We start from the raw sequence: 27,205 nt of genomic DNA on the forward strand, positions 1-27,205 counted from the left end.
TTGAAGCCAATTCTCTCAAGGAAAGGGCAAATACGTGCAGAAAACGAACGCTGGGACCCTTGTCACGCAAATGTTAATGTGGCCGCTAAACAGCATTAGGGGTTACGATATGCAAACAATAAAAAGGAATCAAAGAACGCTGGGGTTTCATGTCTTGGTTTTCGTTGCACGTCTTCCATCTGCGTGTCCCTGTGGGGGTCGGCAAAGTCTGAGAGACATTGCAAAGCAGGCATTGTAACAACGTCAGCGCTGGTTTCTTTCCTTGATTTAATGCATTGTCCACATCCTGTGACTGTCTGCTCTGCTTCGACTATCCTTTGCTTCTATGGCCAGTATGACATGCGCAGGCAGGCTTGGCTATCTCATCGTGCAGCACAACAAATCTCACATCTTACCCGATGGAATTGACGGATCATAATCCCTTTGGCAGTTCACATCGTGGTTGTCAATACAAAGTACACTACCGTTCCGTCGCAGTATGCAAGCTAATCCGTGTGTGAAGCGAGTCTTCCTTGGAGGTGACAATCCACAATACCAGCGCACAACAGTGCCCATGTCATCTATTCCAATGACTCTGCATGTTAATGAAATTATACCACTTTCGACACCATTTCATATAAAGAGGATGATGTGCCGTTTAACCTCCTTTGACACAACTTGGCCTGAGCGGCTGGAAGATTCATACGTGTTCCTCGCGTAGCCATCCGGAGTACGTACAACTCTCCAATCGCAAGCAGTGGGATAGCAAACGACTGAAAAGCCCTTTAAACTTATCCAAGATGAATTGGGACCGCTGGCGTCGTCCTTGGCTATTAGAGAGATGCTTCTTGCACTAAAGGAAGCCTTTTTCGCGGGAGACGCGGCAATGTCGTCGGGTGAGTTACTTGCATTCCCCTAATCCGAGCAGCAAGACCCAAAACCAAAATCTCTACTCGTGTGTTCTTGCAAACTGCTGGAGAAACTGCTGGAGAAAACTGCATCGAGTTTGGAAAAAAAAAGATGGGCAGGAAAAGAAAGGACGAAGGCCCTTTTATAGCGTGGGTCACGGGGGCGTCCAAGACCCCCTTTAATTGAAGGGCGCAAACCTACTTGCTCTTTCGACGTGCCATCTTGCTCTCCATTGCCTTCCAACAACACTCGCCCACACGTTACAATTACTAGCGGTGGACGGGACTTTTGGCGACTCCTCATAGCGGGACGTCAGGTATCCTGCGGTAAGCGGCAGCAGAGATTCCAGAGACACATCCTTTATCTTGGGCGTTTCAAAGAAGCGGCACGGCACGATTTGACAAAGTCACCCCACCGATGGGTGCAGAGTTGCTTGACGCATTATTCTCTCCTCAAGCGCTTCTTTGGAGTATCATTGTTGACGCATCGCCAGTGTATTCATTAGCCTTGGAGGACTGTTCGACTCAGCTTTCCACGCCGGTTCGCGCGGAGCTGCGACCTTCGGAAAGCCCGTCCTCTGGCAAGATGATAAAACTTTGAGAGGCATTTCATTCTCGTTACAACGTTGTCATGGACCCCACTATGACTGCCGTCTCGCCCTCTGCTTCCGAATTCCAGATCATTACCATTGGAGATGATCACCAGCCACTCTCCCCGTCCGAAAGGCCTACAGCTTCGACTCCTTCATTCTCAGAGTTACCATTACCAGCAACCGCACCACAGCATCATGGACGCTTAGGAACGCCTTATCAAACTATGCCTGGGGGGTTGTCGGTGTCGACGCTCAACCGAATGACGCCACCAATGGCAGCCCCACCACCACTTTCTTCGACGCCAGGCTCTTCTTCTCACTCTGAACTCGCATCGTCGCCAGGCACCAGGACATCACTAGGTCGGAGGAAACGACAATCCTCAAGCCAAATCCCAATCATGGTCCCGCCACCGGCCAATTCCATTGGAGCTCTTTCACCGTCATCACAGGTGCGTATTTTGTTTTGTTGCAGTATCACAAGGTCGAACTAAGATCGCATGCGTTTCTTAGGGACCTCCGCCATTGTCACCCCCTCCGAATCAATATCAGGCTCGTCAGCGAACATCTGCCGCATCACCTCACAACAGCGTAACCTCACCATTGTCCGCCAGCACGACACCCAGGTTGTACGTCAACACACGGCCACCACTAGCCTCAACCGAATACAACGTAAACAGCGCCTCTAGCCGCAGTCCTAGTAGCGGCGCGATGACCGGCGACCAACCATCTTCCCCCTCCCCACTGAGCAACCCAAATCTGCAACAGCTGGAACGAAAGCGACAGTCATATATATACGCCAAATACCGTAAGCAGTACAATCCTTCGGGTCCTAAGGCTGATCTCAACCCAGACCGCGAAAGAACCTTCGTGCGAGTACGAAATTGGCCGGAGAAACGTACGACTTTGCGTCCATCTGGAAGTGTACCGGTATGGTCCATGGTCGTCACGCAGCTGAGATCTCTGTCTTACCTTTTATATGTCCCCACCTTATCATGCAGAATGTCTACCGCTTAACTGCCCATTTGCTGACAACCTATGTTCGTATCAATCCGGATTTTTGCTACCAGTCTAACCATAATCCACGACGGGTCTTGACCAAGCCATCTAAACCAATGCATAACCACGGGAGGGATAATGAAGATTGGGACTATTTGCTCTATGTAAATGATATCATTGGAAGTCAGGAAGGGCGTCAGTGAGTATGCCAGCTGCTCGAGTATGGACACGCGCCATCCCCTAATTGGTCTTTTATTCAGGTATCAAATTATGGATGTCTTGGGTCAGGGTACTTTTGGTCAGGTCGCCAAGTGTGTGAATATCAAGACCAAAGAAGCAGTTGCAGTGAAGGTCATCAAGAATAAGCCCGCTTATCATAACCAATCTTTGATGGAGGTAGCAATTTTGGAACTGGTACGGTTCGTGCATATTAGAACCGCTTTATCTACAGAGACTGAATATGACTTCTCATTGTACAGTTAAATCTCACCTTTGACCCAAACGATGCGCATCATGTTGTCCGAATGAAGGATCACTTTATCCACCACAACCACCTCTGCATCGTTTTTGAGATGCTCAGCGTCAATCTTTACGAACTCATCAAACAAAATCAATTTCGCGGCCTGTCAACCAATCTGGTCCGCATCTTTATTCGACAGGTACTGGATGCCTTGACCATCCTCAATAAAGCGCGCATCATACATTGCGATTTAAAACCTGAGGTAAGTTTTTTCATCACAAAATTGGCATGACCCAGTAATGCACCATTTTAACACGGGTTTTGCCTCGTAGAATATCTTACTAAAGAAGTGAGTACAGATGTGTGGCCCCGAATTTCTAGATCTAGTGAACGCTCACGCTATTTCAGCTTGGAGTCACCCAATATCAAGGTCATAGACTTTGGCTCTGCATGCCATGAGAATCAGACGGTGTACACGTACATTCAGTCGAGATTCTACAGATCTCCGGAAGTTCTGCTCGGATTACCGTAAGTATTGAAAGGCTCAATAGTATCTGCTCCGGGAACTGGACACATCGCTGCCATTAGGTATACTTCCTCGATCGACATGTGGTCTTTAGGGTGCATCGCTGGCGAGCTTTTCCTAGGTTTGCCACTATTTCCGGGAACTTCAGAGTACAATCAAATAGGACGCATTGTTGAGATGTTAGGGTACGCACGACATGGAACGGCTCGATCCCGTTGACGCAGAAATACTGACTGTTGGCATAGACCCCCACCCGCATATATGTGTGAGAAAGGAAAGTCAGCACGTAATTTCTTCAATAAGAACTTTGGGCCTGATGGAAGAGTGACATACGCATTTAAAACTCCTGAGCAGTACATAAAGGTACGGGCTTTCTGTTGCTACTGCGGCGCGCTGATTATTATGTTGAATTCGCTGTTACTCCGCCAGGAGAGTGGAACCTTCGAGCAGCCTTCCAAGAGGTATTTTACCGGTACCACCTTGGAAGAGATCATAAACCAGTATCCAAGTGTGCGAAAAGGGGCTTCCCCCGAAGATCTTGAAAAGGGTTAGTGCCAAATGTCATTGCACCGATCGACGTGGTTGGACTCACCCGCCGTCATTGGATACAGAATCGCAGCAACGCCAATGTTTCATCGATTTCCTTAGCGGTCTTCTGACCTTGAATCCTTTTGAGCGATGGACTCCGCAACAAGCCAGACTGCACCCCTTCATCACAGGTGAACGATACACTGGTCCGTTTTTGCGCTCAGGCGCGCGCACAACGACGCCACAACTCCCTACCCCACGCGCGCTTTCACCGTCGTCAGACTCCGAATATCGAGAACCCGCTAAACGACGACCACGCGCTAACACCATTAGCAGCTTACAAGAAACTCTACCCCCTCAGTTGCAGAGATTGGCCGCTATCCATCAACGCGGATCGAATGACGTCAAACGGAGCAGTGGGCTGAAAATGGAAGTAGATTTGTCGCCGAAGGACATGGAAACGGATGAATCTCTGGCCATTGACGAAGCGGCTCCGGCCGACGAATCGTCCTTGTATCAGCCATTATCTGAATCTGCTCAACGAAGCCATGACGTGAGATCTCCGAAGGATAGTTCTGCTACCCCGATGGAAGTTGACAATCCTAGAATTTCTACGAGCCCCTACTCGCGATCTGCGAGCGATCGTGAATTTGTGAGCGCACGGCAAAGTACGGTATCGTCACCCAGCACCCGATCCTTTACCAGCAATTTGACGACAGTGGGAGAGGATGGAACGACTGACGGACTTCGAAGCGTCAGTGTCTCCCACATGGCAAGCACAATCGATGATAGCGCACATACGTCACCAAGTCAAACTCTACTGCAGAGTAGTATCGAAACAGACTCTACACCCATTGTTGGCATCAGCGTACTATCATCAAATCGTCCGATCTCTGCGGGACATGATGAACAAGCGTTAGATCCATCTGTGGGTGGGTCTACTATGGAAAATGATCCTGCTTTGCAGCAATATGAGGATGGCTCAGGAATGCGTCAAGTTGCAGAAAGCATGGCCGACATTCGCATAACACCTTGCTCTGCTAAGCTGAACCAAGGGGCGAGTGCGACAGACAAAAATGTCGCAGAGACAGGAGATACCCTTCATCAGGATCGTCTCAATGAAAAGGCGCATACTCACCGTACTGTTCAAGAGGATGTGGACGAGGTTCACGGTCCCCCTGCGCTTACCAGCGGGGGCGGTGTAAATCCAGGAGTCTATCATACATACGATCTGTTGCAGCATGGGGGACAAAACGTAGCAAGGTCGACATTAGGGCCCATGTTGTCAGGCTATCCTTTGCGGAAGGCCCGCTCGCAAATGATTGATCAAACGGAGAGCGACCCAAGGTCACCAGAAGGGTATAGCTCGGCGATGGCATTGGCGGCATCGAGCGCCGGATTTTTTCCATGGAATCTTTTGACGCGGGGGTCGGGAACCTCCCAGTCCCAAAGTGTCTCGTTTTCGGATGATAATTTGTCTCTTTTGATTGGAGATGGGCATCCTCGACATGGCGAAACGGGCGAGCGAAGCGCGTTACCTTCCAGGCGACCGTCCATGTATAGCTCAGTCGAATGGGATCCTTTTGGCGATTTAGAGCGGGGCGCATCGTCGGCCACTGGGAGTCATCAATCAAGTCGACGTGGATCTGCGGATGTCCGAGTACATGGTGAAGACCGATCGCTGCATACTAATGCGAATGTAGCTGGAGGAGTGAGACTGTCTGTTGGAGATCCGAGGGTTACTGGTGGACTTGGTGTAGAACAGGTAGCTGCACAAATACGAAGAGGATCAGCACCTCACGGGAGTGTCGGAGGAACGGAAGATCGGTCGTTGAATCAGACGTCGAGCTTCTCAAGTATGCCGGATTTACTACAGAGATGTCACAGTCACTCAACGTCCGGGCATGCAGGGTCTAAGGGTAGCGGTGACGTCGCAAGAGCGCCAGACGTGCCAGCGAGACGGACATCGATGGTAGCTGTGAATATGGGTCTTCCTATCATGGAACCTTTGGAAGTCGCGTATGGTGCCATGCCTGGCGGGTATACAGCAACTCGGTACCATGATATCGCATGGGGTAATCATAACGGACAGGATGAAGGGGGTGGTAGGGTGTCGCAACAAGTCCATGGAAGGGCGTACAATGGGTCCGCGGATTCCGCACGCGACAATGTAGATCCCCAATACCAACGACGCTCACCTGGACGAAAGTATTCAGCTTCAGGACCACATTATGCGCCTGCCGAGTGGGTTCAGATATCGCGGAATAATTCTCCCAATCCACCCTCATTCGTACCAGTCGCGGCCACCGAAAGCTGGAGACAACAACAGGGAATGCTGCCAATGCATTACCCACCAGCACACCATCGACAGGTTGAACCGTTGTATAATGGTGCAGGGCCATCCCTTCCTGGGTATAGTGCTCTTTCCGCCACAACGTCCTCGGCTCTCAATGGTGCGCTATACGAGAAGCGACATTCAGCATCTTCGATGGCTGCTGTGGCAGCCGCATATGGTGATCCGGCAGTTGTTCACACTGGACGAAGTGAGGCCATCTATGACAGCCTGTCGCATTATCCCAGTGGGGGATACACGACAAGCAACGGTGGCGACCTTGCTACCCGAGTGGGCACAATATCCCCGCGAAATCCGCATGATAATTCCTATCGGGGTACTGGGACAGGTATTGCAGAGGTACCCAGCACCGCTCGACAGGAGTTGGAATCTGATCCGTCTGCCCAAATTCATCCGTTTCATGTGGCAAATATGGCTCATCATTACGGAGGAAATCTGCCAGATGACCCGTACTCAACGCCATCATTCGATGCTCCAATACCATCGGTTGGCTATCACCACACCCGAATCTGGCCGCGCGTGCCACCTACTACCCAGTATTCTAACGTAGCTTGGGGCGCTGGGGTAGGAACACCAGAAGACCTAGAGCAAAGAGGAGGAACAGGTAGGCAAGAGTCGCACAGCCATCTTTCCTCTGTGGTCAACAGTAGTCCAGGATCCCATCTCTACCCGATTCCATCTCCTACGGGTTCACCGGCTGGCGATTTGTATCGAAAGGCTAAAAGCATGAGTTGGGGAAGCCTATCCACTGGGCTCCTTGGCGGCAGCGCCAAATCAACGACAACCGAGCGATCACGTCACAGTACCGGTCTTGGCTTGGGCGCTGTCTTGACAGGACACAGGGTGGCGAATAGCGGTGGCTCAAGCATGGCAACGTCACCTGCATCTCCGGCCTCGTCGGTTGCAGCTCTGGATCCTGGTGGGTATATTAATGATGGATCTACAGGGGAGAGATCCGACGAATCTTGGTCGCGGCGACGACGACGAAGTGAAGATGAGGAGGTTTAGCTAGATAGGTAGGAAGATATAAAAGTTTGGAATTAACAATAGGGGGCTCTAAGACACGGTTGAGAGAATGTGACTTTTGACCTAGACAAACTACGCTCTGGTCTGAGGGAGCTGTGTGTGTGTGGAGGCCGTGGTAGCTTTGTATGCGCTTGTTTTTATTTTTATTGGAAATGAATTCACACAGACAGCCTGCTTTCAAGTGGGTATGCCTATGGATCTTTTGGCCAAAAACGTTCTTTTATAACTTTCGGCAGTTGCTGAGGATATTTGAACAGTTTTGCATTCCGTTCCAGTCCGACATGAGTATCCAGCAATACTATGAATCGTCCCAATGCAAACTCTTGGATGTCAGGATGGCGACCAAAAATATCCAAGACTGTACTTCCGTGGTAGCAATTAAGCCCGTTGTTAAGATGTTGCTGGTCGTTACCGGTTTCTGATTTTCTAATTTACAAATGCCGTAATTCAGAGGTGAACTTGTTTCGTTGGCCAGTACATAAACTCCACTACCTAGAAACTATCTCTTCCTGAATACAAGAATCAGACGAGCAAATCATTGACCACCCCATCCCAACCAGTTCTTCAAAAAACCGTCCACCACATCCTGCTAGTGTGATATAATGTTATCCCATAGACAAGGAAGGAACTTTTCAGCTGCATCTTTTGTACAAACCTTTTCTCCCGGCTTTCCGTTAGATTGACGGGGTGCCAGTTCACTGTGCCTGTTTAAGCCCTCGGTTGACGGCGATAAAGCAGAGTTTGGAGTCGTCAATGAGGTTGCCGAATCCGGACTATTCGGGCTTAATGGACCCGGACGGGTATGATTCATGCGGGATGAGATGGTTACTCTCAGAATGTCCATGACCCACACTCTCCGTTAAATGGTTTTCAGGAGTAGAAAAAGAAAATAACGAACGACAGAAACAAGCAATGTTCAATCGACGTCCCGTCCTACGTGGTTCCGGCCGCTAGAGACGAATACAAAGTACGGCATTCACCGGTTTTAAAATTCAGCTTTTGCAAACGTTTGTTAGGACAACTAGAGTTTTCTGCGTTATTTGTAGGTTGAGCGCCTCACTATTAGGGTTTGACGAGGTGCGCGTCTTGCATAATCAAAACCTGTGAACTAATCAACACCTTGCGCGGTTGCGCAGCGCAAAGCTCTTGAAACGTTTTTGGCCGTGTGTTTGAAGGGAAGCTGTCGTACAGCTAGCCCAAAGGAACGATGCGAATATTCGCTCAGCGCTGTGCAAGCAGCCATTGAGCATTCCTATGCTAGTAGAGTAACTTTGATGTTTCGATGATACTTTGGTTGATCTAATTACGCATTAGCGATGCATTCAAATGGGCAATGTTCTGACCGCTGAATAACAGCGAAAAAAAATTGTAGTAGGCAATGTCTATCACCATCGCACCAACCACTTGGGGGGAGATACATGGATTGCAAGTCGCTGTACAGTTCAATTATGTATTCCTGCCAAAGACACAAGTAATGGATACAGAAAAGGTTACCAGATGGCATCCCGATTTAGTTCCAGCGTATATACAAGTAACTTTTTTTCTCATCATCTCAACCAAAGGGGAGTTGCGTTGGGCTTCTCCCCTCCAAGTGATGATGAACTAGCTAAATGTGAACCAGCATTTTCTGCTAATGAAACATCTCGCTGACTTCCACGCCCACGTCCGCTTCTAGATTCTGCAAAGTTTGGCAAGTACCCGCCGTTTAACTTTTCGGTTGACGACGTAGTGGAAAAATTCCCTGAAATATTATTTTGCGACGAGGGTTTCGTCAAAAAGTCCAATTTGTGTGATTTCGCAGGTGTTGTAGTGTGTGAGATCTTTGAGGTCGTGACGTCGGAAGGTTGTACATGACTGGACGGTTTCGCCAACTCCATCTCTGGGTGCTGTTTATCAGCAAGATCTGGCAGTGTGGTCAGGAACGTATTTGAACTCCTCACTGAGCCGGAACTCGGGAGGTCCTGCTTGGCCGCGGGAATATTGGTTGCAGACGGAGTGCCATCTTGCATAACTTCGTGACTAGTGTGTTGTGGCGGTTTCAATGTTGCTTCATAAGATTTCTTTGCGTTCATTGATAATGGGTCTTGTTGAGGCTCCATCGAGGCAGTGGGTTTTGAGGTTGGTACAGGCGCAAAAAGATTAGGTTTGTGAATACTGGACTGTGCGATATGAGACTTGGCCTGCAAGCTCGGTTTTGACAATGCGCTAGGGAGATTTCCTTCCTGGTAGGTGTCTTGATTGGCAACTGAAGGTGGTGCATCCACATCTGGACTTGCCGGAAGTGTTGATTTCTTCCCCAAGGTCAGATGTTTGTTGACGGGTTTCGCAGACTGAAATGCCATATCAAGAATGCCTTCCGACTTTTCTTCCCCGCTTTGTGCAGATTCTTCTACTATTCCGCTGATCTCCTCCTCGTAATTCCCGCCAGTACTGAGATCCAGGTCCTTTTGTTTTTCCGGAACTGAAGCATGAGATTCCTGCTGAGGTTTATCCACTACTCGAGCATTATTTGTCCTCGCTGTCGTTTTTAGGTGACTGGGAGAGAGGGACCGCGTGTCAGCTCTAGCTTTGTGTTTCTTTCCAATTCGGCCATCAAGGCTCTGCCGGACAGTAGGAACAGTTTTATGCACAGCTGCTGGGCGCTGGAGGGTTTTGGGATGACTTTTTTCTTCGGTCCACTCGTGCTGAGCTTTCGTCTCATAGTTATCACTATGACTCGGCTTCCGCCTTTGTCGGGCACCCGCTTGCGCGTAGATCGACAATGCAGCATTCTCACGCTCACGATCCTTTGCAAAATCATCAAATCAGTACGGTCCCTTCTATCTAGGAGATACATACGGCGGTGACTTTAATTTACCTGCAATTTATGCACATTCGTCTGATACTTTTCACGGAGTTCCTCCAATTCCGTCTGTCAAATCGGATGTGAGTTATTGGAGGTCCTGCTCGCCAAAACAACTTCTTCTCACCTGCAACAAAAGGATTTTCTTGTTTGCCTCTCGCAGATCACCGCTTTTTGCACCTTGTGTGTGCTTCAAAGTCTTTTCGAGCTCCTGTAACGGAGTGAAAGAAAAGGGTTAGGGTCACCTGGGATTGAGCTTAAAAATCCCTCGCATACCAACCGCAATAGTATGGTCGCGGTTTACTACATCTTTTCTCAGCCTTTCAATCTCGTCCTTCAGTTTATCACTGTTTTCCAATTTCCTATTCTTGATCGTAGCTTGCATTGTGTGCACAAGCGTCTGTAAGCGAACGTTTTCTGCAACCTGTGCCTGCGCGTTGCGTTCGATGTGTCCCAGGCGCTCTTTGTCACGCAGTCGCTCTGTCTATAAATAATACGTTATGACTGGCCAACGACAAAGAACTGGCCGATAAACGCATCTGAGAAGTTTACAAACCTTCAGCACGCGCAACTCATCGTTTAATGACCTGACAAGCGCTGGTAAATCACCCTGCTCTTTTCCCATCTGCTGAATAGCTTTATCTTGGCGGTGGTTCACCTATAGAGCATGTAAAACTCGCTAAGATATGACTATTGTGTCGTAGAATGCATCCAATGATCAACTTACGATCTTCATCGTTCGGCGTTCTTCATAGAGTTTCGCGATCTGGACCTTTTGTTCATCTATGATCCCCACTAACCGTGCAATTTCATCAAAGTTTGCGGCTGCCGCTAAAGACGCAGGATTAATTCCGGCAGGTCGGGGACGACTTGAGTATGGCGGAAATATGGATGTTGACTTGCTGTGTTTCCGAGCTGAAAGATGTCTTAACGTTTCAAGATCCGTTCTGTTAAAAAAGACCGGGATTTATGAACCCACCTACTGTGGAACCTCGTACAATACTGCTATTAGATTTTTTAAAAGGTGGCATTTTTTTTCCGGCAGAGCCTACTGCAGATTCTTTGGGTAAGCCAGGTCGCATTCCGATACGAAGAGGTCAATTTGCCCACCAACCTTGCCGTCCCTGTTTGGCGGCCGGGGACCTTTCTGTGGGACCATGGGAGCCTTTGGGTGCTCGTGAGAAGACTGAAGCAATTGAGGACCACATAACTGCATTTCAGCGCTCATTGAAGCCAATTTCTCGTACCAATATTGCCTGGTGGTTGCTGTTGGCTCTTTCTTCGGTACGCTTCGTGGACCGGAAAGTCCGACAAGGAGTCATCCTGCAGATGCTCTACCCTCTTGTCAAAAGGAGGCTCCTCAAAGTCTGCATCGTATTCGTCGGCCATTGTAACCGGCAGACTGTAGTAAAAGCAATGGGAGTTACTTAAAGATCTACAGTACATACATGGAGCGGATCTCAGCTTATTTAAGCTAACCAGTGAGGTTCGAAACCGCTTCGAACGCATTCCACAAACCAAGCAGCCGATGACGCATGCTGGAGAACTGAAGGCAAGCCCAAATACAATTGCAATTCCATCCCATTTATTTCATCAAGCATGCCTTTCACCTCCCCGCCCCCACCAGGGATCTACCCAGCGCGTGCTACATATTCTAAAGATGAGCTTCGTGCCGCATATGTGGGTCGGTCTGTTGAAGAGCTCCGGACCCCCGCCTTTGTAAGTCAAGCACACCATGCAGCCATTCGCCGCTATTAAAATACCCTAACTCAGTAGAATTCGATAGCTGGTGGATCGTGCAAAAGTAGAACAAAACGCAAAAGAATTAATTGACGCAGCAAAGGAGGCGGGCGTGGATGTTCGGGTGCATGTCAAGACACACAAGGTACGTCCAAAGGTAGCAGTCTTACCAGGCCAGAAGCATTTCTTGACTATGCTCTGATCTGATATGGATGATGCGTTGATGGAGCGCACCATTGGCAGAGTTATAAGAGAGACGAGTTGTTTGTCTATGATGTTCTATACGACAACGTCTGGGGGTCTCAGATGTAATGTATCACGGTAATGATCGCTTGCATAGGGCTTTGGTTGCCCAAATGATGGTCATGATTCTTGAATTTGGTCCTTTTATATACAAAAAGATACATCACAATCATAATATTGGTTCTCAAGACGTTAAAAACGCGGTTGTCTAATGTGAATATCATTAATCCATTTGAACAGACGATTGAAGGCGCACTACTTCAACTCGGCGATTCTCTCAGTTCGATAATTGTCAGTACTTTGGCAGAAGCACGGTACTTTGCCAACAGTGGCTTGTTTCAAGATGTATGTGTCTATTGTGGGTTTTAGCATTCAACTGTTTGGCACCTGTTCTGATTATCACAACAAGATTTTGTATGCCGTACCATTGTCTCCCGACAAGATTCAAGAAGTTCACCAAGTGTCACAACGGATTGAAAAGTTCCATGTCATGGTCGACAATGACGTTATCATTGATGCGTTAGAGCGATATGCTATTGCGGTGGGTCCCACAGCCACATCGGCAGTTAATCCGAGCAGTGCTGTATCACAAGGGCGCGCTGCGCTAGATCCTGCTAAGCCGATGTTCAGGGCTTTCCTAAAGATTGACACCGGATACGGGTAGGTTTTCTTCGCTTAGGTATGATTTAGGTCTCTGCGATGATGAATCTTCCGCTGTCATAGCCGAGCAGGAGTACCTTCGACAACGTCCAACGCAATATCTCTTGCGTCGCGGCTCCACAGATCTGCCCATATATGTTTCTCTGGCCTTTATAGCCATAGTGGACATTCGTACGAAGCAGCAGACGTCGCTGGTGCTCTCGCAACAGCCAAGGAAGAAGCTCGCCTGACACTGGCTCTAGCTCAGGAGCTTCGATCAATCGGTATAACTGCCCCTGTCGCAAGCGTGGGTGCAACTCCTAGTGTCAAAGCGCTGTTGGAAATGGCCGGCGCAGGACGAGAAGCAATATCAGAGGCAAGATTAGGCACAGTTGGCGATGCGCTTATGAAAGAAGCCGGGGAGCTCGCAAATGACGTGGCAGCATCCGCCCTCCCAGACGACGAACAAGATGAAAAGAAGCACAAGGGCGGTTCAGATCAATCAGCTATCGGGGATGCGGCCTTGGTTGAAAATCCGACACATAACGATTTCAAACTTGAAGTACATCTCGGAAACTATATTTTTCTGGATATCCAGCAAATATCTGGTATGCCCTGGCCGATTTCGCGATGCGCGGCAACGATCCTATCCCGTGTTTTGAGTCAATATCCCCATCGGAATGAGGTTCTCATTGATGCGGGCGCGTTAGCTCTCAGCAAAGACGGTCCAGGAGCACGCGGTGCTAAGCTATATCCTGGATACGGCGTTTTAGCTGGCGATTATCTCGCACATAGAACTGTTAGTCGAGTCAGTCAAGAACATGGAGTTGTGGCGGGTCTTAGTCCGGAGGAAATTGAAGCATTCCTTGAGATTGGTACAACAGTGGAGATTGTACCGAATCATGCCTGTCTGGCCGCAGCAAATTTTGAATGGTATTATATTGTAGAGGAAGGGAAGGTGGTCGACGTCTGGGTGCCCTGTCGATCATGGTAATCTTTTGGTCAATCGGCCGCAAGTGTACCGCAGATATACTGTAACCCTAATCTATAATTTGGCCATCTGCACATCCCCTACACTTTTAACTAGTCGGAGTCTAGCGAAGTCTTTTCCCCCATGGACAGCTGTGCTTACTGCCCACTCGAGTGTCTGATCCACCGGCTCCATCACTGCAATCGTCCCGTCCAGCAGGTACAATTGGTTGTTTGTCTCGATTTCCGGGAGGACGTAATTGTAATTCACCATGATGCCATAAGATTGGCTCAACCCTTTCTCTGCAAAAGCGATGACAACAAGTATCAGAGGCAAGATATCAAAGAGTGCCCTAAGGAATATGAAACACCTGACGTATCTCCCATCCAATTGAGTCTGTGCATGCAGGCTCCATTGCGGATATGAAAGTTGCCTGGAAGTCGAAGTCAGCAACCACCTGGAACGCTGGTTTCCGCATATATCAAGATCAACTTACAAACGGGGTCCAGAGCAAATGATCGCTTCTTTTCAAACAGGAGATATCTAGGAAACCGGCATGAGGACCTGCGTTTCATTCCTTAGGTCACCGCAACCCTTGCTTACCGTGCGCATAATCGTAAGAGGATCGGCTTCAGAGTTTGGGATACGTTAGGGTCTTTATACCACGAGTTACCAGCCAAAATGTTCTGTAAACCGCAGGTTTTGTGATTAATGGCTTCAAGGATCAGCATCTATCACAATGCCAACCTTAAGAATTAAGATATCATCGTCTGCAGCCCCCTTTCCCATCAGGCTTCTGAGTGCCTCAACTTCCTCCCCTAACAATAACGAGTCGCCCGATGGAACATTTCCACCGTTCAATCTCGTTTCCAGCCATTGGCGAAATCTGGGAATCGGTGATAACGTGCAAAACGTTTCGATGCTAGGTAAGACTTGCTGTATTTCCTTGACCACGCGTTTAATAAGAAAGTTGCCAAGATCGACTCCAGAGAGACCTATCAGAAGGCGATCAGTAATTGTCACAGAGCTTTATGTTGAGAACTAAATGTAGATCACGCACACCTCTTTGAGAGGATGAGATAGAATAGAATATGGCTACCGTTGGATCGGGCACCTCGGGAGACGGATCGTTGAGTATGACCTAAGGGGTTATAGTCAGAAGGTCATCGCATTGGCTATGGAGGTTAGCTTCCGGTACTCACTTGCACATCTTCGGCAATCTCTCTCACCAGTGCCACCTGGAAACCTCAATTGTCAATAAGCCATCATTCAACCTAGAATCGAGGGAGCTTACTTGGACGAATGTCAATGGCTCCTGCGGCATGCCTCTGTGGAAGAAGGAGTAGCACAGTCTTCCGGGTCCTAGACGCTGCTTCAAGGCTTGCCACGTCGGAACAGCGTGCACAGCTTCATATCGGACGATCTGGAGTACATGTTTTCGTTGTTAAGCCCATCTGACACGCGACAAGGTACATGCTGCAAGTGACCTTCTCAAGTACAGTGGCTGGGCTATTCCATGTAATCCTCTCCAGGTCCAGGAATCCAATTCCGAACCATCCTTGCAATTGGGTCTTGAGAGAATCACTCAAGCCACGGAGATATGGGTCGTTTCCATTGCGCCCTAGGATTTCCTAAGTTCCATGTTAAGCACGTTAACGCGCAACCCACATGTACCCATAGAACTCCTACCAGCACATTTGCCCGCATATTGACAAGGAACTGCATTCCTCCAGGTAGCTGGTTTATCCGTTCAAAAAATTTCTCGTAAAGAGGCTGTAGCGATTGCCGTAATATCTCTTCAGTTCGCATAAAACCCTTATCGCCTTTACCCTGCGAATGCAGCCAATGGATGAAGTTCAATTTCTGACACAGCAAGATCCGAGCTATATTCTTACCGCGGATCTAGCATCAAGATACTTATGGGCAGCAGCAGCAACCGCTTCCCGGTTGACATCTTCGCCATCAAGTATGAGATATGAATGCCTGAAGCCGAGGTATTGCGAGCACCTACCGAAATCCCGTCCCAAAATCCTAAGAAAGTTCGCTCGCCCTGCCTATGCAGGCCATCAGCATTACCGCAGAGTTCTCCTGCAACTGTTTTGCTCACCAAATCCAGCCCTTCGTAAAATTCGCAGCATTGGCGCGCCAGTAGACTTGGTAAGATGTCGCCCTGCTCCCTACGAGTGGATATGGTACGCCGGAGCAGCCTCCGTATATCATGGTCATCTTGCACACTTAAGTTGGCATGGTCTGCCATTGAATCTGATGGTGTTTCTCCTCCACTATCGGTGGGATGCCCGAGCGTATACGATCCTAAAGCCATGCCATTACTAACGCGCGATCACAAATTATCCATCAGAGCGCTGGCATACCTGGTTCCCGGGAGAACTTCATTACGTCGTCCCAGTAGTTTGTCACAACCGTACTGGCAAGTTGTGGTATGGGCTGGGCTGATTCTGTGCGTTTAAAGCGCTTCGCACTAGCAGAGTCTGTGGTTTGTCTTGAAGTGACGACCCTCTAATAAGAAAAATATCAGACTTACAACTGAGCATCCCTAACTCTTTCGCGGATTAGATGTGAGGGTATCCACCTCCGTCTCATAGATAGCACACCTTTCCCTTAACTTCGCCGGGGTGGAATTGACGTCCAGCGAATGGCTGAAAGTTGATGAGTTGTGAGTAGCAAGTCGGCTGCCACCTTCTCAATCCTGGCGTCGCAAAAGAAAGAACAATTCTGGCAGGCGCAGACAAAGGACGGAGCATTTGAATAGGTTGTTGGCAGTCGTGTGATGGCGATGAGCTCAACAGAGCATGTCGATGTCGGCTGGGATTCCGACAACACACGTGTCAGTCATTTGCTTAATTAGGCATCATGTGCAATATAACCTTTTTTGGTGAGATGGCATAAGCCAAGATCAACGTCCTTGGGGCTTTTTGCCAGGTGTCATTTCTACAATTCTTTCGCATCTGCTCAAGACAATATATGTGACAAGGGTTGATCGTCCACGCTAACGAGCAAGGAATGCCTCCAACTACTTTGACTTTCAAGTTTCCACCCGAACTTCAAGGACTTTTGATAGGAATAGATGGCTCCAATATCAAATCTCTTCAAAACCAGAGGAACATATCCGTCACCCTTCCAAAGACTCGGGGAGTGATCACGCTTTCAGGTCAAGCAGATGATGTCAAGAGCGCTCAGGAAGCCATTTTGCATCGACTGTTTCGTAAGAGACTTCGGCACCCTATGTATGGATTTGTCGTTCAGATGCCTAAAGATGGAAAGGTTGAGTTTGTACCTATTAATGAAACGGAAGCGCAAGTTCAAGTGAGCAATGATGAGGATGACGATGGTATAGATGAAAGTTTTACGGCGACGGCAATGGGAACCCGCGAGGACAATGTTGCAGAAGGATTTTATGTTTTGCGCTTCCTCAATAAGGACGGAACGAGTGCTTCACCAACGGAGTCGCCGGACCTAAAGAATTTATCGTTTCGAACACCTGGGGGCGCAGGCAAACAGGGACGGCCACTCGTTGAGCTACTTGACGCCAGCGATGCCACAAGTTTCTGGTCTTATATCACGCACACGCTCTGCAATGATATCAAACGCTCCCAGACTGCATTTGACGGGGCTATGACGGATAAAACAATACTCCAAGCGTTCTGCTTATCCAAAACTCTCGTATTTCGAATCCAGCGCTCGCTTCTTGGACAGAAACTGTCGTTTTGGGAGTTTAAAAGTGCCATGGCAGAAGGAAGTGCTCGGCCCTTTGAAGCCGTGTACTCGCCGAAGAACGTGATAGAGCCTATCAGGGAAAGATTCATACAACCACTTGGTTCTACGGTGAGAAGATCACATAGCAAAGTCACACTGCAAGGTTGGCGCCGCTACGAGAACAATGCATGGGACAAGTGGGTGCATCAGGTACAAAGCCGATACTTGAGTTTTGTTCATTGTGGGGGAATCTCACTTATGCTCAACGCATCAGCTTGCGATTCCACTCGAAGATGACGCTAACGTGCTCATTCTTCCCTGCAAGTTCTTTTTGGAAGCCGCTGTCAATAAACGTCGCTGCTTTATCGTCACACCAGATCTCCCTCTCGGTCTTGCAGTCCAACTCGTTATTCAGCCTGCGGCTACCCCTATTGACTCTCCTATTCTGCAAAACTACCTAGCAGATCTCTTTAACACAATTTGGCGCCAACCACCAACAACGTCGATGCCTGACTACAGATACCTTCCAGCTCTGCCCCCCAACAGATGGTCTGAGGTAGTCAACATAGGGTCGGGAGTCCGAAATATCCAGCACCCTTCAGCAAACAGTGGAAGGCCTTTTGCTGCTCTTCCATTTTGGGTACGAACTGTGGATGTTTGGGAAAAAAGGACTGGATGCGAAAGTATGAAAATTGAACACAATGGAGATAATATACTTTTTATGATTGGGATGCGAGGACGAGATGGGACCGTAGGAGAGATTAATGCTGGGACCAAGAAGGAATCTGCAAAACGTATTCAATCTTTGATTGCGAATGTCCTGGACCTATTTACATACAAATCAGCATATGGCACCGAAGAGAATGCCAACAAAACCGATGAGACATAGGAGGCGTATCATGAAGCACGGTTTGTTCATTAATGCAACGATGTGTGGACTGGAATGGCGAAGGTGAAGGCGTATCTGTACCAATATACATAATTTCATAGCATTTTTTACTTGCATTATACCAGGTATGAGATTGTTTGTAATGTACTTGTGTGGCTGGAATTCGGCTTTCATTACTTTCAAACACATATAAAATCATATATCTCAAATTGATTACTGAGTATTTGCAACGGACATTGCTGCTGCGGCTGCTGCAGCTGCATTCTCTTCGTTCTTCTTCTTCACCCATACGTCATACTCCACTCGAATCCTCGCAGATCGTAGCCGGGCATCAGAAATATCTTCCATCTCAGAACCGCTTTTGTCAGGGAGCGGCGGATTACTTTCCGCTCCTACGTTTGAGGGTGTTGGTGTACTGCCATCTTGCCCTACATGATTCAGCTCCTTTTCAGGTTGTACAGTTCCCTGCCTCTGAACACCGCGTTTTCTACTAGGGTCGCGACCATGCTCTACACCTGCTGCACGCAAGTCTCTGTCCAAAGAGTCAATTAGGGAACCCGCTTCTCGTAGGTCGCGGTCCAGGTTTGCTAGCACGGAGCGTTGCCGGTCGGGTGCTCCACGTGGTTTGCGGAATACGGCAGGAAGTTTACTGGAAAACAGGAGGCATTTCTAAGGATAAGATGGGATTCAAGCAAGTTGCTTGCATAGTTTACCTTCTACTCGTGTCAGCTGCTTCGGAATTTGACTCCGGTGGACGATCCGCTGTTTTGCTGGTTCTGCTGATTGATGAGCCTCGATCATTATACCATTAGCCAGATACTCTATGCTGACCTTTTCTCAGCAGTTGGGGTAACATCCTTTGCTTTGCTCCGAGCCGCAACCGTCGTTCTACAGTGAGTATGATTAATCATCGAGGAAGAATATGCAGAGAACAAATAATCTATCACTACCGTGCGTAATTTTCAGTGTGCTCTGGTTTCTGCTCTGTTGCTTGTTTCGACTTGGAGGCCGTGACTGGCTTTCGCTGCAAAATGGCAACAGTTCTCAGCAAAAGAGGCAATATAGGAAAAGATTGGACTTGCATGAATACCTTTGCTTCCGCAACCAATGGTGACTTCGCTGATTTTGCCTCTGAGCCCTTGACATCATGGTTTCTGCTGGGAGATGGATCGGCGTGACTCCTGATCGGACTCTCTGGCCCTCTACCCGGCGAATTTGATGCTATTCCCGTTCGTTTGCTTCCCTGGTTCATCCTAAGCACCCTCCTTGCTGCACTCTTAAAGCTCCTACGTTCTCTCCCTCGTACGGGCGAACCTTCATCCTCTTCTCCAGCCAAACCACCAAATTGATTCCTCAAATGCGTGAACTGCTGCCTCATTGCTTCAGCGTCACGATCCATCTTTTGCTTGGCCTTGGACTCCCGCTCTAGCTGTTTCAGCATTGACGAAATGGTGTCCTCCATTTTGCGTTTTTCAGCATCAGCTTCTTTTAGCTTCTTCCGGAGGAACAGCATGTCGTTTGTGCGCTGATACGTGGATCCCGAAGGACTTTCTTTTCTATGGGCTACAGGACGTGGATAATTGGGCGATCATTGTTAATACCTGGCACCCGATATTATTTTTCACAATATACGTACGCTTGGATTCATATTCCTTGATACGTGCAGCTAGTACCCTGTTCTCTTCCTGCAGCTTTTGATACTTGTCTCTCTCAATTTTAAGAGTTTTTGTGAACTGGTATCGAAGATTGAGGTTTGCCTGCAGAATCCAGGAATGTACACAATGATTCAGTCACAAAGGCGACATCCATTAGCGCCGTCTTGACCAACCTCAACGGACGTCGGGACTGTGCTGGTAATTTTGGGTAAAGGCTTTGCCCTCTCAACTTCCCTGGCCACCCTCTTTTTCAAAGAGGTTACCTGCCGATGTAGTTCAGTCTTCTCTCCTCGTAGTTTTCTGATCTCTTCCTCCTCATCGTTCAGCTTTAAACTCAGTATTTGTATTTTCTCATCTTGAGGTATACTCGGGTCGGCTACAATTGCCTCACTACCTCGCCGTCGCGGTTGTGTGGAGCATAACTTTGCCGCTTCAACTTCTGCCGCTAATGTCTGAAGGGTCCTCAGCAATGTCTCCATTGTACGTCCCGCAGACTTTTTCTGGGCCCGTGCACGGAGGATGGGAATTGTTGATTTTCTGAACGTGACTCGTCGTTGTGCTGATCCTCGTGGGCGGTTTCGTGTTGAGCGGGATGGAGGTGTGCGTTGTGGGGTTCGTGGTGGGCTCTGGGTACTAAGACCGGGGGCCCTTGCTGTTACTTGTGGTGCCTGTTTGGCCTTCTTAGAATTTGGTTTGGTTTGACGGGATTGAGGGATTTGAGCTGCATCTGTTGTCTGTGGATCTTTCAAGGTTGCTGCGTTCTCCTTCGTATTCGAAGCGGCGGGCGTTGGAAGTTGCTTTGTGTTGTCATCGACCTGGGTAAGTTCCTTGGGCATACCAGTCTCCCCTGGAATGTCGGTCATTTTAGAACTTGCTGGCAACTCTACTTCATCTGGGAACGCTCCAGCATCTGAGAGAGGTGTCCGTGAATTCCCACTACGGTCGCCGCTAAAGGGGGCCTTTCCCCGGCCAGACCGGGCACCACTTCGCCCACCTTTTGATTTTGATGGTTTTGGAGACATTTGCCCTTGTTCTGTCACTATTGGTTGTTCCACGGATTTGATACCGACTGTGTTCGTAAGGTCTTTCTGGTTGGCAGGCTGTATGGGCGTATCTCCTATTTCAGGTTTGGTTGGTCCGTCCTCATTGGAAGGTCGATTGTCTTGGGGCATTTCTATCGTTCGAATTGGTCTCTCATCGTGAACGGATTTGACTTCTCTTTCATCGGGTCGGAGTATATCTCGGTTGCTAGAGTCAGGCTGAGGTAGTTTGTTATCCTCTGTCCCTGGAATGGGCAGCTCTTCATTCGCAGGCCGATTTGAAGTGCTCTCCGTGATTGATCTGGTTTCACCATCGAAGCCAGGTCTCTCGCTGACCGCGGGGGTACTCGCAGTAGATATGTTGTCTGACTCTGCGGTTTTCTTTCCTTTGCTTTTGAACAGGGAAAATCCTTTTGATGCTTTGCTTTGCGTCCCCGCTGAGTAATAGATAGTGCATCATGCATGAGGTTAGCATCTGTTTGTCCCGCTGCCGATATTCACGCATACCTGAGTGCCCCGGTTCTGGTGTGGGGACATTATCATTGTCGCCAACGAGGTCGCCTGTTGATATGAGTGAATCTTTTGCTTTTCGTGGGTTGGTAACGTCCTCTACACCAACCTTGCTTTAGATCTTCTGGATCTTCCTTCTCTGCTCTCTGTTTGGCCTTCTTTCCTTTTTTCTGCACTTTGTGCTGTTCGTCTGGAACACTCGTCCCATTTTCTTCCTTTCCTCGCATGACAATTTGGTGAAGTCAAAGTGCTAATGGCTCTATAATCAACAGCTGTCGCCAAATCAGAAAATGCGGGTACTGATCTATGACAAGTAGCAGTCACCCTGAGTGTGCTAAAAATATTGCCAAAGAACATCTTTTATGTCATTTGACAACCCATATTGCATTCAAATTGGTTGACTGAACTGGCGGAGAATTAAGCGAACATGTTTGATCCCTAATAAAAACGGATCTATGAGGATATCGTGGTGCTATTTTATCCCTTGGAAAAAGGCAGCTGCATCCTTTCAATGGCCTGGTACCAAGCCTTTTTACTCAAATGCTATACTATGGAATGCTTGCCATTTTAGACTAGCTGACTGTGACGGTGCATCAAAGTACCTCAATTGTGATGTTCTCATCCTTGATCTTTTGCAGGACGCTGTTCATCAAGGCTGGCCTTTTATGATTCGTTGTGCCGAACATTAGGCCAAATCGATCTACCATAGCTGCTTGTTATCGTCCATCTTGGCTAGAAGCGGGCAACGCGGGACGTGGATTACGGTATGATTAGGTTATCCACCCCAAGTGCATTAACTCAATCTGGAAACCAGGGAAGATCTCCAAAGATTGACGCTGGTCGGTCTTCCCGCATTTTCCTTTAAAGCTTTTCGACAGCTGGTGTCTATTCCGAGTTTCAAGCGTATGTAGATCGGACAAGTTTCCTGCTTGTTATTAGTCCAAAAGCATGTTATTTCCGTGTGTTATCGGCGCCAAGATCCAACCTGTCTCACGTCTATTTGGAACACAAGAGGACAGTTTAGATACTGAAGCGGTAAAGGAGGATTTGCAAGGTGTCACGCTAGGTTCTGAAGACATATCGTGTGTGTGGTTGCTTGGAAAAGGATTTGCAGCACAGCCGCTGGAATGAGCACGTTTCCTCTGCCGGTAACTTGTCTCTTCCAAAGTGTCTGACCGGAGGAAAACACGTTCTTAACTTGAAGGATGCACGCTGCGCATGCGGCTTTTTTCCGCGATTTCGGACGTGCGTGCTTTGGCACATGGCATCTAGTTAAGATGGAGTACATGTCATCAAACTCGCTGGATAGGTTGGTAATATGCATGAGGTTGCTGCCGGTATTTTGAAGGCGATTGGTCTGGAGCTCCTTGTCAGCGCCTTTTATCAGTCCTGTGTTCTCCTCATCCATTTCTGGGCCCCCCCCCCCATTTTTGGCGCCAACAGGATGATAGCTTTTCGTATCTCGCAAGCTTCTTTTTTGTTGCGGCCCGCCACCGATTAGACATGCTTCCACTTGCATGTTTTTTGTGCATCACGCTCCAAATTCGTTGCGCACTTTTGTTACTAGTCATCTGTTCATGGGCGGGAAAAACACACACAGTCTTGACGGCATGATAAGGGCGCATGAGGCTGAAAATTCGTTTTTTATCTGGCGAGATCAATAGTGTCCGACAGTCCCGGACAGTCACTTCCCGACATCTTGGCATCGTTGTTAATCTTATGTGAATTAAAATATGCCCAAAAGCGTTCAAGTCGTAGGAAATGGAGACATTACAATCGCCGCAAAAAGGTCCAGATTCATCATTGCACATATTATTTGCACCCATGACCATCAGATCTTTTTGCTGCCAATCTACTCCCTTGTCCCCTTTGGCTTCCCTGAACCCTTTTTGCGGCAGGGCGCCCTCCACGGCATTGGTGAGCGCACAGAGCGTTCTTGCTCTCGGCCCCATGACCATCCAGGGTGTGACGTCGGCGAAACCTACTTTGCTGTAATGAAAATGGGAAGGGACAAGGTATCGGCTGCAGGGATCACATCCTTGTTTGTCCAACCCTTTTTCTGATGCCCGGCGAGACCCCTTCATCCTCCTGCCTTTCGCCTGAAATCCACCACCACCACAACCACCCAAGCCATCGCCATCCTAGCACACACACACACACAAAAAAAACACCACAGACCCTCCGTGCACAACTCCCGCCAGGAGAGGGCGGACGGCCAGCGCGTGGAAGACGCGATGGACCAATGAAGCGATACACATGCCATTCCATGGGCCTCCCTTTCATAGTTACGTGATGAAGGGGATAACAATTACCGTGGTCTCGGGCGCGCCAGGCCCTTCGAGGACGGGATCACACTGGCACACCTCCTGCGAGCGGAACAAACCAACTGACGTTCTCCTCCAAGACTCGAGTGTCTCCTTTGGGCTGCCCACCAAAATGACAAAAGGTGGTGAAAAAGGCTCTAGAGATAGACTTGTCGCCCAGTTGTCTGCCCCCCCTTTAGTCTATCATCCTTTTGGCGATCAACTCTTTTGGGTCGATCGGGTTGCTCGTCCTTTTGCGGATAACCTACTGCGAGCGCCATTTCTTATATTCGTGCTCTTGGTTTGTCTCCGGTCCCCTGTCCTTCGTGCTCAAAAAGACTGCGTGTGTCTATCTTGCTTTCAAGGCATAAATATAGCCTTTTGGCCTTTAAAGTTCCCCCCCTCTCGCTTTGCATCTTTGGCGTGTCTCGCCACAAACTTTATCAAATACCGGCGAATCTTTACCTAAATACGATGGATAGCATTACGACAGAACATCCCATAAAGTACGAAGATATTCCCTACGGCCTCGACCACCACACCGAGGCTTGGGAGCAGTACTTTCAACTTCCCCCTCCCACCTACAGTCAGGAATCATCCGCACCGTCGAGTCAAGAAGGGAAGAAGCGCACGCGACGCGTTCTTAATCCGCAGCAGCAGCAAATCCTAGAAGACCTGTTCATTCATATCCCGAACCCTGACACGAAGCTGCGTGCAACCCTCGCCGCCCAGCTTAATCTTCCTGCGCGCAATATTCAAGTCTGGTTTCAAAACCGGAGAGCCAAATACCGGCGTCATACACTTGCCACCGAGGCTGACGAAAAAGAGTTTGCACAGATTGCCTCGGGCGAAGATACGGCAGCATCTGCCACAGAGAGCATGGATGAGAAATCCTCCGTTTCCCCACCTCTATCGGCAAAAGGTCGTCGCAGTCGCCGTGCTGCCTCTCGGCCGTACCAAACTGGTACGAGAGCAGGCGCAAAATCCGGCAAGGGGACCAAAACGATTCCGTACCCTAGTCCCAACATGTGTGATGCTTTCACGTATGGTGTGTCTGGTGCCTTAATGTCATGCCATCCGCTTCACTATGACCGTCCTTCCGTGCTTGGCGTCGGCACTCCCACCGCCGATTGTGAGTGCATTCAGTATGGTATGTTGATCCACCTGCTTTTCACGACGCTCTGCAATAAGTCGCCTAATGCTGAACTTGTTTTAGACCCGTATGTAGCAATGAGCCCAATAGATGATACAGGATTTTTGCCCCAGGCGGCTTGCCTCTCTTCCTACTACATGCAGTACGGCTATATTCCTGATAGCCCACCTCTGGACAGCATCTCGCCTTTGCCATTAGAGGAGAGCGAAGCCATCCAAATGGGGGACAATATTGTCGCATTGACAACCAGTCCACAGATGGAAACAGTCCATACGGCAAATGGCGTAGAGATGCAAGATTCTGAAGTGGATAATGTTCACCTTTCCGACCAGCATTCAAGATCAAGATCACCCGTTTGTCCTCCATCTGAGGACGGTAGCGCTGCTGCCGCCTCCCAACGGGCCGAATCGATGGTGCCAATGTTCAGTCAAGATTCTGCATTATGCGACTCCCCTAGTGCCGAGCAGTCTTCCGTCGACCCTGACGCGTACCTCCAAGCAATCTACGGAAACATGTCCGCACACGGCCATTATGACTGCCCGTCTATCTACCACAGCCCTGGTTATTTTATCGCCCCACAACCCAGTAATGCCGCCGCGCCACCTTGCGTCCTCACACGATCCCAAAGTTTCCACGAGTACGCTAACCCGGACATGCACCGACCCGCCGCACTTCGGCGGAGACACTCGATAGCCACGTTTGATCCTAGCGTTTCCACGTCATGGCCCGGGGTGGATATGAGCGCCTTGGACTTTGTCGATCCCAGCATGCCGCTTGCATACTACCCGTATCTATAAAACGGCATACATGCGTGTTTGTCTCTCAATGTACATAGAACGTCGCTCTACGAAAGCAGCATTTACAAGCGACAAAGTATTACCGCCCACTAGAAGAAGATTACATTCTCGAGACGGTCGCTCAGTTTTGTAGAAGTCCAGTAATGTGTTTTTTACTCTCTCCTTTTTTTTATTCCCCCCCTTCTCCCTTATTTATGAGTGGTGGAGTGAATTATTTGTAAATACTGTCGTGAACTACGAATGACGGTTTGGAAAAAGTCTAGATTCGTAGCCTCTTAGTTTTAGGGCTCCTTTAGTCCATCAAAGGTCACTGTTGACCTGAGACGTATGGTATAGGAAGTGTTGTCGTCAAATAGTTCTACTTTTACGTTGCTTTTTATAAATACAATTTGGTTTCAATGTATGTCGCCCTTCTTTTCTGGCTGATTGAACCAAACTACTGCAATCTTGACAACCAAATGCACGTCCAAGACGTTATTTCGAGTTATCCGCTTGATGCTTTTGCCAAGACAACTTGGCGCTGGTCATCACTCTGCACGAACCAGCAGGGTTGTGTAGCTATTACGTGTTCCCGAGTATTCACACTCTACTCATCCTTGAACTGTATCGCGGACTTTTAAACACTTGAGCTCATCTGGCAGAATAACATGTGTTCCTGCCTCCTTTGCATGCATACACGGCGTTAAAGGTTGACTGCAAAAGCAGCGCTGGACAACCCAGGAACTCGCCATGTCATTCTTGGAGTGAACACTCATGGCGTAAGCATCCCGTCAGCAAAATTTTGCCAATAGAGGTTTGAAAGCGGACTACGCCCAAACGACGTAACGGTGTGATCATTAGCTCGCCAACAAATTTCAATTTGGAATTTACTCCTCGCAATGGAATCCTGCGCCATGGGAACAGTCTTGTGCTTGACATCATCCCGCAAGTGGAACACCACGTGTGGGAGACCGATGACGATATTCCACGCTGTCGGTGGATACGCTTGCCGTCCGCAATGCATCGTTGTAGTTACCGAGGATTCCATGTCAAACCGTTTTATCGTAACGTTTCAATCCATGGCGCGGTGTTGCCAAGATTTGGTCAGCGACACTCATCCAAATAAATCAACTTGAACAGCCCAGTCTGTCCTGATTCCATGAACTTTTGAAGCATCTAGCTATTTCATTCCATAATTGAAATCTCTGGGCACATATTAGAGATTGATGTCCTCTTCGCCCTACAATACAACGTTGAGCATATGAAAAAAGGACGGACAACAATGTATCCTGGTAATTAGTGACCAAATGTAGGTGCGATAGCATGTAAAGTAGAATATTTTGAGCAAACACATCATTGAGT

At 48.6% G+C, this 27,205-nt stretch overlaps 7 protein-coding genes across 7 annotated transcripts; 4 read left to right on the plus strand and 3 right to left on the minus strand.

Moving 5' to 3' along the window:
- The first annotated feature begins 1,102 nt into the window (after window positions 1-1,102).
- SPPG_07007 (CMGC/DYRK/YAK protein kinase) lies at window positions 1,103-7,567 on the plus strand. The gene is made up of 11 exons (XM_016755185.1): window positions 1,103-1,929; window positions 1,991-2,407; window positions 2,479-2,675; window positions 2,737-2,890; window positions 2,956-3,198; window positions 3,269-3,285; window positions 3,345-3,464; window positions 3,525-3,647; window positions 3,708-3,825; window positions 3,892-4,009; window positions 4,074-7,567. The coding sequence occupies exons 1-11, from the start codon at window positions 1,519-1,521 to the stop codon at window positions 7,349-7,351; spliced, it is 5,196 nt and encodes a 1,731-aa protein (XP_016605572.1). The 5' UTR covers window positions 1,103-1,518; the 3' UTR covers window positions 7,352-7,567.
- Window positions 7,568-8,794: 1,227 nt separating this feature from the next.
- On the minus strand, window positions 8,795-11,629 carry SPPG_07008 (uncharacterized protein). Its single transcript, XM_016755186.1, has 9 exons — window positions 11,459-11,629; window positions 11,326-11,397; window positions 11,191-11,262; window positions 10,939-11,126; window positions 10,768-10,869; window positions 10,492-10,695; window positions 10,339-10,422; window positions 10,227-10,280; window positions 8,795-10,155 (listed from the first exon to the last, which is right to left on the minus strand). The coding sequence occupies exons 1-9, from the start codon at window positions 11,598-11,600 to the stop codon at window positions 8,917-8,919; spliced, it is 2,157 nt and encodes a 718-aa protein (XP_016605573.1). The 5' UTR covers window positions 11,601-11,629; the 3' UTR covers window positions 8,795-8,916.
- Window positions 11,630-11,769: 140 nt separating this feature from the next.
- Window positions 11,770-13,907, plus strand: SPPG_07009 (uncharacterized protein). Its single transcript, XM_016755187.1, has 5 exons — window positions 11,770-11,930; window positions 11,998-12,096; window positions 12,435-12,539; window positions 12,604-12,854; window positions 12,918-13,907. The coding sequence occupies exons 1-5, from the start codon at window positions 11,811-11,813 to the stop codon at window positions 13,825-13,827; spliced, it is 1,485 nt and encodes a 494-aa protein (XP_016605574.1). The 5' UTR covers window positions 11,770-11,810; the 3' UTR covers window positions 13,828-13,907.
- Window positions 13,762-16,614, minus strand: SPPG_07010 (uncharacterized protein). The gene is made up of 15 exons (XM_016755188.1): window positions 16,416-16,614; window positions 16,176-16,320; window positions 15,911-16,116; window positions 15,815-15,857; window positions 15,699-15,757; window positions 15,493-15,633; window positions 15,291-15,434; window positions 15,098-15,226; window positions 15,006-15,041; window positions 14,866-14,944; window positions 14,551-14,798; window positions 14,407-14,489; window positions 14,300-14,346; window positions 14,174-14,236; window positions 13,762-14,105 (listed from the first exon to the last, which is right to left on the minus strand). The coding sequence occupies exons 1-15, from the start codon at window positions 16,563-16,565 to the stop codon at window positions 13,879-13,881; spliced, it is 1,800 nt and encodes a 599-aa protein (XP_016605575.1). The 5' UTR covers window positions 16,566-16,614; the 3' UTR covers window positions 13,762-13,878.
- A 143-nt stretch (window positions 16,615-16,757) lies between these two features.
- SPPG_07011 (uncharacterized protein) lies at window positions 16,758-18,531 on the plus strand. Its single transcript, XM_016755189.1, has 2 exons — window positions 16,758-17,727; window positions 17,792-18,531. The coding sequence occupies exons 1-2, from the start codon at window positions 16,825-16,827 to the stop codon at window positions 18,404-18,406; spliced, it is 1,518 nt and encodes a 505-aa protein (XP_016605576.1). The 5' UTR covers window positions 16,758-16,824; the 3' UTR covers window positions 18,407-18,531.
- SPPG_07012 (uncharacterized protein) lies at window positions 18,464-22,310 on the minus strand. Its single transcript, XM_016755190.1, has 9 exons — window positions 21,721-22,310; window positions 21,609-21,662; window positions 20,235-21,538; window positions 20,043-20,163; window positions 19,497-19,969; window positions 19,357-19,430; window positions 19,238-19,294; window positions 19,120-19,182; window positions 18,464-19,055 (listed from the first exon to the last, which is right to left on the minus strand). Exons 1-9 carry the CDS (start codon window positions 21,836-21,838, stop codon window positions 18,620-18,622), a joined length of 2,700 nt encoding a protein of 899 aa, XP_016605577.1. The 5' UTR covers window positions 21,839-22,310; the 3' UTR covers window positions 18,464-18,619.
- Window positions 22,311-23,869: 1,559 nt separating this feature from the next.
- SPPG_07013 (uncharacterized protein) lies at window positions 23,870-26,267 on the plus strand. The gene is made up of 2 exons (XM_016755191.1): window positions 23,870-25,064; window positions 25,131-26,267. The coding sequence occupies exons 1-2, from the start codon at window positions 24,389-24,391 to the stop codon at window positions 25,862-25,864; spliced, it is 1,410 nt and encodes a 469-aa protein (XP_016605578.1). The 5' UTR covers window positions 23,870-24,388; the 3' UTR covers window positions 25,865-26,267.
- Window positions 26,268-27,205: the final 938 nt, after the last annotated feature.

This window comes from Spizellomyces punctatus, assembly GCF_000182565.1.
Source record: "Spizellomyces punctatus DAOM BR117 chromosome Unknown supercont1.14, whole genome shotgun sequence".
NCBI classification, from domain to species: domain Eukaryota; kingdom Fungi; phylum Chytridiomycota; class Chytridiomycetes; order Spizellomycetales; family Spizellomycetaceae; genus Spizellomyces; species Spizellomyces punctatus.

Coding starts and splice junctions, on each gene's coding strand:
- SPPG_07009 (XM_016755187.1), top strand. CDS start 11,811: ATGCCTTTCACCTCCCCGCCCCCACCAGGGATCTACCCAGCGCGTGCT. Junction 11,931..11,997: donor AGCTCCGGACCCCCGCCTTT/GTAAGTCAAGCA, acceptor AGAATTCGATAG/CTGGTGGATCGTGCAAAAGT. Junction 12,097..12,434: donor TGCATGTCAAGACACACAAG/GTACGTCCAAAG, acceptor CCATTTGAACAG/ACGATTGAAGGCGCACTACT.
- SPPG_07013 (XM_016755191.1), top strand. CDS start 24,389: ATGGATAGCATTACGACAGAACATCCCATAAAGTACGAAGATATTCCC. Junction 25,065..25,130: donor TTGTGAGTGCATTCAGTATG/GTATGTTGATCC, acceptor AACTTGTTTTAG/ACCCGTATGTAGCAATGAGC.
- SPPG_07007 (XM_016755185.1), top strand. CDS start 1,519: ATGGACCCCACTATGACTGCCGTCTCGCCCTCTGCTTCCGAATTCCAG. Junction 2,408..2,478: donor GTCCATCTGGAAGTGTACCG/GTATGGTCCATG, acceptor CTTATCATGCAG/AATGTCTACCGCTTAACTGC. Junction 3,648..3,707: donor CGCATTGTTGAGATGTTAGG/GTACGCACGACA, acceptor CTGTTGGCATAG/ACCCCCACCCGCATATATGT.
- SPPG_07010 (XM_016755188.1), bottom strand. CDS start 16,565: ATGCTCCGTCCTTTGTCTGCGCCTGCCAGAATTGTTCTTTCTTTTGCG. Junction 16,321..16,415: donor CCGGCGAAGTTAAGGGAAAG/GTGTGCTATCTA, acceptor TTTTCTTATTAG/AGGGTCGTCACTTCAAGACA. Junction 15,042..15,097: donor AGCCATTGACATTCGTCCAA/GTAAGCTCCCTC, acceptor TGAGGTTTCCAG/GTGGCACTGGTGAGAGAGAT.
- SPPG_07008 (XM_016755186.1), bottom strand. CDS start 11,600: ATGGCCGACGAATACGATGCAGACTTTGAGGAGCCTCCTTTTGACAAG. Junction 11,398..11,458: donor GCAACCACCAGGCAATATTG/GTACGAGAAATT, acceptor CAATTGCTTCAG/TCTTCTCACGAGCACCCAAA. Junction 11,263..11,325: donor CGCCAAACAGGGACGGCAAG/GTTGGTGGGCAA, acceptor AAGAATCTGCAG/TAGGCTCTGCCGGAAAAAAA.
- SPPG_07011 (XM_016755189.1), top strand. CDS start 16,825: ATGCCTCCAACTACTTTGACTTTCAAGTTTCCACCCGAACTTCAAGGA. Junction 17,728..17,791: donor GGGACAAGTGGGTGCATCAG/GTACAAAGCCGA, acceptor TCAACGCATCAG/CTTGCGATTCCACTCGAAGA.
- SPPG_07012 (XM_016755190.1), bottom strand. CDS start 21,838: ATGCGAGGAAAGGAAGAAAATGGGACGAGTGTTCCAGACGAACAGCAC. Junction 21,663..21,720: donor TCCAGAAGATCTAAAGCAAG/GTTGGTGTAGAG, acceptor TCATATCAACAG/GCGACCTCGTTGGCGACAAT. Junction 19,056..19,119: donor GCAGCTGACACGAGTAGAAG/GTAAACTATGCA, acceptor CCTGTTTTCCAG/TAAACTTCCTGCCGTATTCC.